The 13,207-nt window shown below is 42.0% G+C and overlaps 1 protein-coding gene across 1 annotated transcript in view; it reads right to left on the bottom strand.

Moving 5' to 3' along the window:
- LOC126272558 (trehalase-like) overlaps positions 1–13,207 on the bottom strand; it is a 357,199-nt gene that overhangs the window by 151,080 nt on the left and 192,912 nt on the right. Inside the window, exon 4 of the mRNA XM_049975480.1 lies at positions 12,238–12,521. Within this exon, the coding sequence (XP_049831437.1) occupies positions 12,238–12,521 (284 nt within the window). The remainder of the gene's footprint in view (positions 1–12,237; positions 12,522–13,207) is intronic.

Below are 13,207 nucleotides of genomic sequence, written 5' to 3'. Positions count from 1 at the left end.
CTCTTTGGTTTTTAAATGAAATTATCCTGACATGTTTATTTTTGAGCTCAAATATTTTATTGGACTCAGAACTTTGGTAGATTAATTACTCTTTTGTTTATAAACAAAAATCTTGTGTATAATAAACAGTATTGCACTCTGAAAGTCTAAGCTAAATAACAAGTCTACATACAATGGCTTGGTTTTATAATAGACATTATTTTAGTAAAGTTTTTTTTTTAAATAATAGAAATGAACAGGTAAATGTCTGTTCATCTAACCAACAATATGTGAATGACACTATTAATTGGAGATATTAGTATATTTCATTGTAAAATGTATCAAATGTTTTAAGCAGTTTTGCATCCTTGTCCTGTCCTGATACAGGCTACCTACAAAAGCAAGGAAAAAAGTTGTGATTAAACATTGCTGTGGCAGCCAAATGATGAGTACTGGTCAGGAGACATCACTACACTGGCCCACCAGCAAGAGAGGCTCCCTGTGAGTGCAGTTCTAGCTGAATTTTGTCTTTGTGACTACCACTGGCATCCCAACTAATACTGTCATTATTTAGCACAAAGGAATCACACACTTAAGAGTAATTTGGTAAGTAATATGACATGTAATAATATTTCAATATACTGGGAGTTACTTTTGGCCTATCATGAACAATTTTCAAATGTAAGTACCAAAATTGTAGATTTTAAGCAACATCCTGGTACTTCTGTATATACAACATGAGGTTTTCCTTTTTATGTATTACTTGTTATGCTGTTTGGGGATTTGTAATGATCTATTACAGATCATGTGAGAAACAACAGAAAGAGCTTCCCTCTTATAACCCCAAGCCATTGAGGGCCAGTTAGCAGTTTGTGACAGATAGTGGTTGGTATTATACAGCAGCTGCTTCTCTTGTTGTATCGGTACTACATTACTTTACATAAATCTTAATTAACATTGCTGATATGTTAGATTTAAGGTTGCCATGAATATGTCATATATGATCCATCATAATACAGCTAAGTGTTCCCCACCACATCATAATGATCTCAACGCAGACCATCAGTTTAATTTGACTATATTCCATCATCCTCATTTTGTTTTCTGTTGATGTTCATCTCATATATCCTCCTTTCAAGACACTGTCCATTCTGTTCAACCGCTCTTGCAGGTCCTTTCCTGTCTCTTACACAATTACAATGTCATTGGCAAACCTCAAAGTTTTTATTTCTCCTCCATGGATTTTAATACCTACTCAAAATTTTTCTTTTGTTTCCTTTACTGCTTGCTCACAATACAGATTGAATAACATCAGGAACAGGCTACAGCCCTGACTCACTCCCTTCCCAGCCACTGCTTCCCTTTCATGCCTCTTGACTCATATAACTGCCATCTGGTTTCTGTACAAATTGTAAATAGCCTTTCACTCCCTGAATTTGACCCCTGCCACCTTCAGAATTTGAAAGAGATTATTCCACTCTACACTGACAATAGCTTTCTCTAAGTCTACAAATGCTAGAAACATAGGTTTGCCTTCCCTAATACTTTGAGCATACTATGAGCATACTGACTAGGAATTCCCACACATGTAATGACAATGTATGGAACTGACTCTTTTGGGAACATATGCTTTGAAACTGAGGGATTGTCAATGGCATACAAGCTTTGAAAACAAACTTCTATACAAACAGTGACTACTGTGCAATAGGTGTAATACAAATCATAGACCTACAAGTAGAGATTCATTGAATGAAACATATCTTGTTGTCAAATGGGATTTACAAATCCTTCGTTAACTAGCCTAGTATAATATCATCAAAATATCTCCACAAAACTTAGAGAAATACTGTTAATATGTAAAGGCTCTCAGTAGCACTGAGGTTGGATGATACATTACGTTAATTTGAATGTAGAATAGCAAAAAAGGTACATGAGTCTTGAAATTTTACTAGTGTAATGAGTATCCTTGAAGATATTGGGACTTTAGCCAGGTGAAGTCAACATCTAGCCATAATATTTTGGCTGGCAATGATGGAGAGATCGTAAGCTGAGTTTTGGACTGGTGCACATCACTGAGTCTATACAAAAAATTGGCATAGTGCCACACATGTGTTGATTGTTCTTCCTAACTGCCCTCTGTTCCATTTTGTACCCTAGATGTGACCCTGTCTGACACTTGCAGAAATATAAATAATGGTGGTATTTCATATGGAATCACTGGCCTACAGAGGTGAAATTCAGCAGTCAAAATAAAATAAATAGTTTTTATTAGATGTGGTATTAACCATAAATTTTTTTCTTTGTGAAAGTATTAAAGAAATTACTCAGTCCATAAGTTATCAGGCTGAAATATGCCATTGTGGTTAATAAAATATTCCAACAAACTATTTCAAAAATGGTTCAAATGGCTCTGAACACTATGGGACTTAACATCTATGGTCATCAGTCCCCTAGAACTTAACAAACAATTTCCACAGATTCTTTAATAATTCAATCTCAGCAGGATCTTGTTGAGGCCAAGATTTTTGTGATAGAATAATACATAATGAACCGAACAACGGAAAATCCAGGATGGAATGTAACAATTCCAGAGAAGAAAAATTTCTACTGACCATATAGCAGAGATGCTGAGTCACGATAGGCACAACAAAAACATTCACACAATTATAGCTTTCAGCATTAAGGCCTTTGTCAACAGTAGACACACATACACAGATGCACACACACACTCACACAAACACAACTTGCACACACATCTGCAGTCTCAGAGAACTGAAACCACACTGAAGGCAGCAGTGCGTGATAAGAATGGTGACTGGGTGGAATAAGGAGGAGCCAGGGGCGGGCAGGGGGAGGGATAGCATGGTGGAAGTGGCAGACAGTGGGAGGAGGTAAGTAGCGGAAAGGATAGAAATAAAAAGAAAAGAAATTAAAAGGCTGGGTGTGGCACTGAAATGACGGCTGTGTAGTGCTAGAATGGGAACAGGGAGGGGGCTGGACGGGTGAGGACAATGACTAACAATGGTTGAGACCAGTATGGTTATGGGAATGTAGGATTTATTGCAGGGAAAGTTCCCGCCTGCACAATTTAGAAAAGCTGGTGTTGGTTCGAAGGGTCCGTATGGCATAGGCTGTGAAGCAGTCATTGAGATGAGGGATGTCATGTTTGGCAGCATGTTCGGCAACAGGGTGGTCCACTTGTTTTTGGCCACAGTTTGTCGGGACAGACAGCTTGTTGGCTGTTATGTCTACATAGAATGCAGCACAGTGATTGCAGCTTAGCTTGTAAATCACATGACTGGTTTCACAGGTAGCCCTGCCTTTGATGGGAGAGGTGATGTTAGTGACCAGACTGGAGTAGGTGGTCGTAGGAGAGGGGTATGAGCCATGGGGTAAGGGATTGGGAGCAGGGGTTGTTTAAGGATGGATGAGTATATTGTGTAGGTTCGGTGGATGGCAGAATACCACGGTAGGAGGGGTGGGAATGTTAGTGGGCAAGGCATTTCTCATTTCAGGGCAAATTGAGAGGTAATTGAAACCCTGGTGGAGAATGTAATTCAGCTGCTACAGTCCCAGATGGTACTGTGTTACGAGGGGAATGCTCCTCTGTGGCCAGACTGTGGGACTTTGGGAGGTGGCGAGAGACTAGAAAAATAAAGCAGGCGAGATGTATTTTATACATCTACATCTACATTCATACTCTGCAAGCTACCTGACGGTGTGTGGCGGAGGGTACCCTGAGTACCTCTATTGGTTCTCCCTTCTATTCCAGTCTCATATTGTTTGTGGAAAGAAGGATTGTCAGTATGCTTCTGTGTGGACATAATCTCCCTGATTTTATCCTTATGGTCTCTTCGCGAGATGTACGTAGGAGGGAGAAATATACTGCTTGACTCTTTGGTGAATGAATGTTCTCGAAACTTTAACAAAAGCCCGTACCAAGCTACTGAGCATCTCTCCTGGAGAGTCTTCCACTGGAGTTTATCTATCATCTCCGTAACACTTTCGCGATTACTATATGATCCTGTAACAAAGCACGCTGCTCTCCGTTGGATCTTCTCTATCTCTTCTGTCAACCCCATCTGGTATGGATCCCACACTGCTGAGCAGTATTCAAGCAGTGGGTGAACAATTGTACTGTAACCTACTTCCTTTGTTTTCAGATTGCATTTCCTTAGGATTCTTCCAATGAACCTCAGTCTGGCATCTGCTTTACTGGCAATCAACTTTATATGATAATTCCATTTTAAATCACTCCTAATGCGTTATCCCAGATAATTATGTAATTAAATGCTTCCAGTTGCTGACCTGCTATTTTGTAGCTAAATGATAAGGGATCTATCTTTCTATGTATTCGCAACACATTACACTTGTCTACATTGAGATTGAATTGCCATTCCCTGCACCATGCGTAAATTCGCTGCAGATCCTCCTGCATTTCAGTACAATTTTCCATTGTTACAACCTCTTGATACACCACAGCATCATCTGCAAAAAGCCTCAGTGAACTTCCGATGTCATCCACCAGGTCATTTATGTATATTGTGAATAGCAATGGTCCTATTACACTCCCCTGCGGCACACCTGAAATCACTCTTACTTCAGAAGACTTCTCTCCATTGAGAATGATATGCTGCATTCTGTTATCTAGGAACTCCTCAATCCAATCACACAATTGGTCTGATAGTCCGTATGCTCTTACTTTGTTCATTAAACGACTGTGGGGAACTGTGTCAAATGCCTAGCGGAAGTCAAGAAACACGGCATCTACCTGTGAACCCATGTCTATGGCCCTCTGAGTCTCTTGGGCAAATAGCGCGAGCTGGGTTTCACACGACTGCCTCTTTCGTAACCCATGCTGATTCCTACAGAGTAGATTTCTAGTCTCCAGACAGTCATTATACTCGAACATAATATGTGTTCCAAAATTCTACAACTGATCGACATTAGAGATATAGGTCTATAGTTCTGCACATCTGTTCGACGTCCGTTCTTGAAAACAGGGATGACCTGTGCCCTTTTCCATTTGGAATGCTTCGCTCTTCTAGAGACCTACAGTACACCGCTGCAAGAAGGGGGCAAGTTCCTTTGTGTACTCTGTGTAAAATCGAACTGGTATCCCATCAGGTCCAGCGGCCTTTCCTCTTTTGAGCGATTTTAATTGTTTCTCTATCCCTCTGTCATCTATTTCGATATCTACCATTTTGTCATCTGTGCGACAATCTAGAGAAGGCGCTACAGTGCAGTCTTCCTCTGTGAAACAGTTTTGGAAGAAGACATTTAGTATTTCAGCCTTTAGTCTGTCATCCTCTGTTTCAGTACCATTTTGGTCACAGAGTATCTGGACATTTTGTTTTGATCCACCTACCGCTTTGACATAGGACCAAAATTTCTTAGGATTTTCTGACAAGTCAGTACATAGAACTTTACTTTCGAATTCATTGAACGCCTTTCGCATAGCCTTCCTCACACTACATTTCCCTTCGTGTAATTTTTGTTTGTCTGTAAGGCTTTGGCTATGTTTATGTTTGCTGTAAAGTTCCCTTTGCTTCTGCAGCAGTTTTCTAACTCAGTTGTTGTACCACAGTGGCTCTTTTTCATCTCTTACGATCTTGATTGGCACATACTCATCTAACGTATATTGTACGATGGTTTTGAACTTTGTCCACTGATCCTCAACACTATCTGTACTTGAGAAAAAACTTTTGTGTTGAGCCGTCACATACTTTGTAATCTGCTTTTTGTCACTTTTGCTAAACACAAAAATCTTCCTAGCTTTTTTAATATTTCTATTTATGGCTGAACTCATCGATGCTGTAACCGCTTTATGGTTGCTGATTCCCTGTTCTGCATTAACTGTTTCAAATAGTTCGGGTCTGTTTGTCACCAGAAGGTCTAATATGTTATCACCATAAGTCAGTTCTCTGTTTAACTACTCAAGGTAGTTTTCAAATAAAACACTTAAAAGAATTTCACTGGATTCCTTGTCCCTGCCACCTGTTACGAATATTTGAGTCTCCCAGTCTATATCCGGCAAATTAAAATCTCCACCCAGAACTATAACATGGTGGGGAAACCTACTCGAAATATTTTCCAAATTATCCTTCAGGTGCTCAGCCACAACAGCTGCTGAGCCAGGGGGGCCTATAGAGACATCCAATTACTATGTCTGAGCCTGATTTAACCGTGACCTTCACCCAAATCACTTCACATTTCAGATCTCCGTCAATTTCCTTCGATACTATTGCACTTCTTATTGCTATAAACACGCCTCTATCTTCACTGTCCAGCCTGTCTCTGCGGTATACATTCCAATCTGAGTTTAGGATTTCATTACTGTTTACGTCTGGTTTCAGCAAACTTTCTGTCCCTAGTACTATATGGGTGTTGTGACCGTTTATTAATGAGAACAGTTCTGGGACCTTTCTATAGACGCTCCTGCAGTTTACTATTAGCACATTAATATTGTTATTCCCTGTTGCATTTTGCCTACTCCTACCTTGTCGTTTCTCAGGAGGTGTCTTGTCGGTCCTAGGGAGGGAATTCTCTAACCTAAAAAACCCCCATGTGTACACCACACGTACTCCGCAACCCTTGTAGCCACTTCCGGCATGCAGTGCATGCCTGACCTATTCAGGGGGACCCTACATTTCTCCACCCAATAGCGGAGGTCGAGAAATTGCGCCCCATATCTCTGCAGAATCGTCTGAGCCTCTGGTTTAAGAATTCCACTAGGCTCCAAACCAGAGGACCGTGATTGTTTATGGGAACGATACTACAAATAGTTAGCTCTGATTCCACCCCACAAGAGAGGGTCTCCGCCTTCACCAATTCCGCCAACGCCTGTACCAACTGAGGATGACCTCTGAACCCAGACGGCAGGAGTCATTGGTGCCAACATGAGCAACAATTTGCAGTCGGGTGCACCCAGTGCTCTCTATCGCCGCCGGTAGGACCTCCTCCGCATCTCGGATGAGACCCCCCGGCAAGCACACAGAGTGTACACTGGCCTTCTTCCCCGACCTTTCTGCTACACTCCTGGAAATTGAAATAAGAACACCATGAATTCATTGTCCCAGGAAGGGGAAACTTTATTGACACATTCCTGGGGTCAGATACATCACATGATCACACTGACAGAACCACAGGCACATAGACACAGGCAACAGAGCATGCACAATGTCGGCACTAGTACAGTGTATATCCACCTTTTGCAGCAATGCAGGCTGCTATTCTCCCATGGAGACGATCGTAGAGATGCTGGATGTAGTCCTGTGGAATGGCTTGCCATGCCATTTCCACCTGGCGCCTCAGTTGGACCAGCGTTCGTGCTGGACGTGCAGACCGCGTGAGACAACGCTTCATCCAGTCCCAAACATGCTCAATGGGGGACAGATCCGGAGATCTTGCTGGCCAGGATAGTTGACTTACACCTTCCAGAGCACGTTGGGTGGCACGGGATACATGTGAATGTGCATTGTCCTGTTGGAACAGCAAGTTCCCTTGCCGGTCTAGGAATGGTAGAACAATGGGTTCGATGACGGTTTGGATGTACCGTGCACTATTCAGTGTCCCCTCGACGATCACCAGAGGTGTACGGCCAGTGTAGGAGATTGCTCCCCACACCATGATGCCGGGTGTTGGCCCTGTGTGCTTCGGTCGTATGCAGTCCTGATTGTGGCGCTCACCTGCACGACGCCAAACATGCATATGACCATCATTGGCACCAAGGCAGAAGCGACTCTCATCGCTGAAGACGACACGTCTCCATTCGTCCCTCCATTCACGCCTGTCGCGACACCACTGGAGGCGGGCTGCACGATGTTGGGGCATGAGCGGAAGACGGCCTAACGGTGTGCGGGACCATAACCCAGCTTCATGGAGAAGGTTGCGAATGGTCCTCGCCGATACCCCAGGAGCAACAGTGTCCCTAATTTGCTGGGAAGTGGCGGTGCGGTCCCCTACGGCACTGCGTAGGATCATACGGTCTTGGCGTGCATCCGTGCGTCGCTGCGGTCCGGTCCCAGGTCGACGGGCATGTGCACCTTACGCCGACCACTGGCGACAACATCGATGTACTGTGGAGACCTCACGCCCCACGTGTTGAGCAATTCGGCGGTACGTCCACCTGGCCTCCCGCATGCCCACTATACGCCCTCGCTCAAAGTCCTTCAACTGCACATACAGTTCACGTCTACGCTGTCGCGGCATGCTACCAGTGTTAAAGACTGCGATGGAGCTCCGTATGCCATGGCAAACTGGCTGACACTGACGGCGGCGGTGCACAAATGCTGCGCAGCTAGAGCCATTCAACAGCCAACACCGCTGTTCCTGGTGTGTCCGCTGTGCCATGCGTGTGATCATTGCTTGTACAGCCCTCTCGCAGTGTCTGGAGCAAGTATGGTGGGTCTGACACACCTGTGTCAATGTGTTCTTTTTTCCATTTCCAGGAGTGTATTTCCCTAAGGGGCTCCATCACCCGCCTAACGTTGGAGTTACCAATAACTAATAAACCCCTACCCCCGTGTGCCTGCTCGGACCTTGCTGAAGGAGCAGCCACATGTCCACCCACAGGCAGAGCAGGCGATGCCACATGGCCAGCTTCCACATTTACCCTCTGCCTCGTGCACCCCTGAACTCGCCACCCCCCTTGGGGAGAGGGTGGCCCAACTGCATCCAGCACCCATGAAGATGTCTCGACAGCAGGGACAGTGGGTGAAGCATGTAACACCTGTGGTGTACCTTGCGACGCACCAGAATCCCCACTGCTGCTACACTCCGAGGCAGCAGCCTGAAGATGGCTGACCACGGCCATCAACACGTTCAGCAGTTCGCGAACAGTGGCCAGCTTTTCCTCCGTCCGTACACAGCAGACACACATTCTATCCATCCTAAGGAATCAATTTATTGAAGAGAGTTAATCAACTTTTTACTAGACTGCTAATTCACTAAAGGCGGCTTATTATTGACTAAACTGCGATTGCTAGCCACTTCTTGTAGAAAACAATGAAAATAGCACTAACTGTCTCTGGACTGTATTGAAAACAAACACTTGCACTACTGGCACTATGATTGACTAAAGGGACTCTCTCTGACTGTATTCAAAACAAACACGAAATCTATGGAACACTATTAATAGCACTCGACAATTAAAGCTTCCTAAAAGCAAAAACACAAGGAAGAAGAAGTGACAAATAAGAAAAATACAGTTAATACTTAAATTAAGGTAGCTTGCTGCACAGTAGACACGAAGCAGACATGGATGGGAAGATAATTACAGTCAGTGAAGGCTTCACTGAGACCCTCAGTATATTTTGAGAGGGACTGCTCATCACTGCAGATGCGATGATCTTAGGTGGCTAGACTGTAGGGAAGGGACTTCTTGGTATGGAATGGGTGGCAGCTGTTGAAGTGGAGGTATTGCTGGTGGTTAGTAGGTTTGATATGGGCAGAGGTACTGATGTAGCCATCTCTGAGGTGGAGGTCAACATCTAGGAAGGTGGCTTGTTGGGTCGAGTAGGACCAGGTGAAGCAAATGGGGGAGAAGTTGTTGAGGTTCTGGATGAATGTGATTAAGGTGTCCTCATGCTACCTACAGTTGTCGCATCTGCAGTGATGTAGGCATGTCAACCAACAAGCTGTCTGTCCGCATGAACGGCCACCAACAAACTGTGGTTAAAAAAAAGGTAGACCACCGTGTTGCTGAACATGCTGCGAAATATGATATCCCTCATCTCAATGACTGTTTCACAGCCTGTTCCATATGGATCCTTAGAACCAACACCAGCTTTTCTAAATTGTGCAGGTGGGAACTTTCCCTGCAATACATCCTATATTCCCATAACCCTCCTGGCCTCAACCTTCATTAGTCACTGTTCTCACCCATCAAGGCCCCTCTCTCTTCCCATTCCAGCACTACACAGCCGCCATTTCACGCCACATCCAGTCTTTAAGTTCTTTTTATTTTTCTCCTTTCTGCTACTTACCCCCTACCTCCTCCACATCTTCTCTCCTGTCCTCGATCTAAACTGTAACACTTCACTCACCATATAGCATCTCTGCTATATGGTGAGTAGCAACTTTCCTTCTCTGGTAATAATACATAGTGTGGAAGCACAAGGCTCAGCTATGGCTTATTCACTAGGTTGTGAAAGGTGAATGGCAAAAACATCTCGTCCACCTTTAATTAATTGTATGGGTAATCTCAACAATATAGGTTTTGCCACATTGACATGATCTTCTGTAAACTCCAGTCTTCTACAAACCCATATAATTCTTTATGATGTTGAGAAGAGCACATGTCTTTGTAAGTGGCAGGAAGATTACTTTAGGAATCTGCCTAATTTATATGTAATGGTTCTGATGAAGCAAGCTGGGATCTCTTTACTTCCTCTCGTTTTGCCATCTGCCTCCTTAAATTACCTCCCCCCCCCCCCCCCCCCCCCCCCATAGTTACCTTTTAACATGCATGAGTATAATCTGCATTTCCATGAAAGAGGAAGGTCAGCCCTCAGTCTTAAGAAATATAGCACCAGATCTGATTTTGTGCTTAGTTTTGTACATGTAATCAATTTCTTAATTTATTTTGACTATTCCTAGTTAATACCTTTTGTTATAGGGTGAAATCTGTGACTATTTTGTGACAAAAAATCTATTGTTGACTTATAAACAAATATAAATTCTGTAATAATTATGAACATTATGAAGAAGAACTATTAGAATTCTTAAAGTATTTATTTGGCTCCATTTGAAACCATATTAGCAAAGCCAGACCTTAATTAATTCAAAAATAATTACGAGGTTAATTGAATGAGTTATGTTTTAATTGTAATTTCTGTAAATTAAACACCAAATAACGTATAGTTTCAGTACCTATTATTGTGAAGATATATAATGGTCCAAGACAGTCAGTCCATGGCCAGTTTTCAGAGGGAAATTATGTACTGTTTCAATTATCAACAATGCAACAACTTAACAGTGGAATTAGTGAAACATACATAGGCCCTGTTTTAAAATAATGACAGTGTCTGTTCAGTTTATTTGTGAAATAGTGTCACACATACAGTATTATTCTGCAAGAACTGTGAAATGTGTGGTTAGGTTTTTCTGCTCATAGATGTTTAACAGAAAACTATTGTAGGAGTATCCTGATGTTTACCTGCGACCTATTAATGTTTATTACAATTTACAATAGTGAACTGGTCACATACCTCTGTCATATTGGGGAATTTTGAATAGTGAAAGTAAAGAACTGTTAAACGTAACTATGCAACTGTCAGCTACATCATTTACAGTGTCAGAGTTGAGCTTCCATCCCACATCTTTCAGCCCGTATAACAATGCAGTACATCGACATCGAGGACTATCAGTGAAGAAATAAAGCAGGCAAACATCACGTGGTATGCACATGTGGGAAGTTAGCCTTGGACTTGAACAGATCTATATCCTCTCTATCTTACACCATGACTTTATCATCTTAATGTACCATGCATAAAGAACAAATATGTCCTAATATGCTTGCCCACACATTTTATAAAAAATGGTTCAAATGGCTCTGAGCACTATGGGACTTGACATCTTAGGTCATCAGTCCCCTAGAACTTAGAACTACTTAAACCTAACTAACCTAAGGACATCACACACATCCATGCCCGAGGCAGGATTTGAACCTGCGACCGTAGCAGTCCCGTGGTTCCGGACTGCGGCACACAAAACTGCACGGCCACCGCGGCCGGCTGCACACTTTATAGTTACTGACATTATTAGCCATGTACATCAGTGATTTTCTGAGGCTGGGTACAGCAGAGAAAACTGACAGGTTGCCCTGTGACTACACTGTGAATCATAGATACTGTTATATGTATCGTATGCATGTCTCAGATGAGTTATGTATGATATAATTTGGCACATCTTTTATCTTTATTTTTCAGGTCTGGATATGTTCAGAATGTGAGCAAAATCAGTTATCATTGTAAAAATTATATGAATAATATTTCAGTAATTGCAGAGTCATCTCCACTTGACATCTTGTCAATCTTTTATACTGAGATTATGAAATTTGAACAGTTAATTGATAGAACATTTGAAGTTCAAGAAACTTATTGTTGTTAGTAATATTTGTTCGTGTAATACTAAGGAAGAGAATTACATTTTTAATTAATCAAATCAGATATAGGTCCTCCATCCTTATCAGCACTTGCTACATAATATGACATAAAAACTAGAATCAGTTTCATAAGTTTTTCCATGCTATCTTACCTTCTTATAACATCCTGTCCATAGAGGAGCAACATTTGATGGATAAAAGTACTCTCTCCTCACATTGTTTGAAATATCATAATCCAGCCAGATACCTACATCATCATGCCAGAAAACCTCTGTCACAGCATCTAACCATTGCTTAGCTTTGGTGCAGTAGTACTGAGCTTTCTTATGATTATGGAGAGTAGAGTGAAACTTGCACAGAATCTCAGCATTCCAGTACACAAATGCATTCAGATCAACTGGGATAATATACTGTGTTTGTATGTTTGACAAATTTCCTGAAAAATTAAATTCAAAAATTAAAATCATCTAGAGCTGTCAACCATCAGAAAAATTACAGATAAAATGTAATGCTACAGATAATATCAGTTAATATATATGTAATGAACATATCCTATTTATTTCTAATGGAATATCCGAAATGCTGAACTCTGTTTACAAATACTCCTTTACAAAAGAAAAACCAGGGGTACTGTCCCAGTTAAATTCTCACTCTGCTGTAAAGATGAGTGGTATAGGTGTTCGATTCAGTGGTGTTCAGAAACAGCTGACATAATTAAAACTGAATAAGGCCCAGACAGTATTCCTGTCAGGTTTTTAACAGAATTATCCCTGTCAGGTTTTAAACAGAATTTTAGTTGTGTTTTCCCCAAGTTTAATCATAATATATTAAGAGAAAAATAGCCATGTAATTTGAAGAAGCCACAGGTTACACTCATCTAACATGAGGGTAACAAAAGTGATCCAGCAAATTATCAACCAATATCTTAGACATCCATCTGTTGCAGAACCCTGCATCTTTTGAGCTCAAACAGAATGACCTCCTCCATGGCAGCCAACATGGATTCTAAATGCTACAAACTGGCACATTTCTCATGAGATCTCTTTGAGTGTCATGAATGAAGGCAAAGAAGTAGACACAGTATTTCTCGACTTCCAAAAAGCATTTGAGTCAATACCACAC

This window comes from Schistocerca gregaria, chromosome 5 (assembly GCF_023897955.1).
Source record: "Schistocerca gregaria isolate iqSchGreg1 chromosome 5, iqSchGreg1.2, whole genome shotgun sequence".
NCBI classification, from domain to species: domain Eukaryota; kingdom Metazoa; phylum Arthropoda; class Insecta; order Orthoptera; family Acrididae; genus Schistocerca; species Schistocerca gregaria.
Note: the sequence above shows the minus strand (reverse complement) of the source record. Positions and strands in the feature narration are given on the sequence as shown.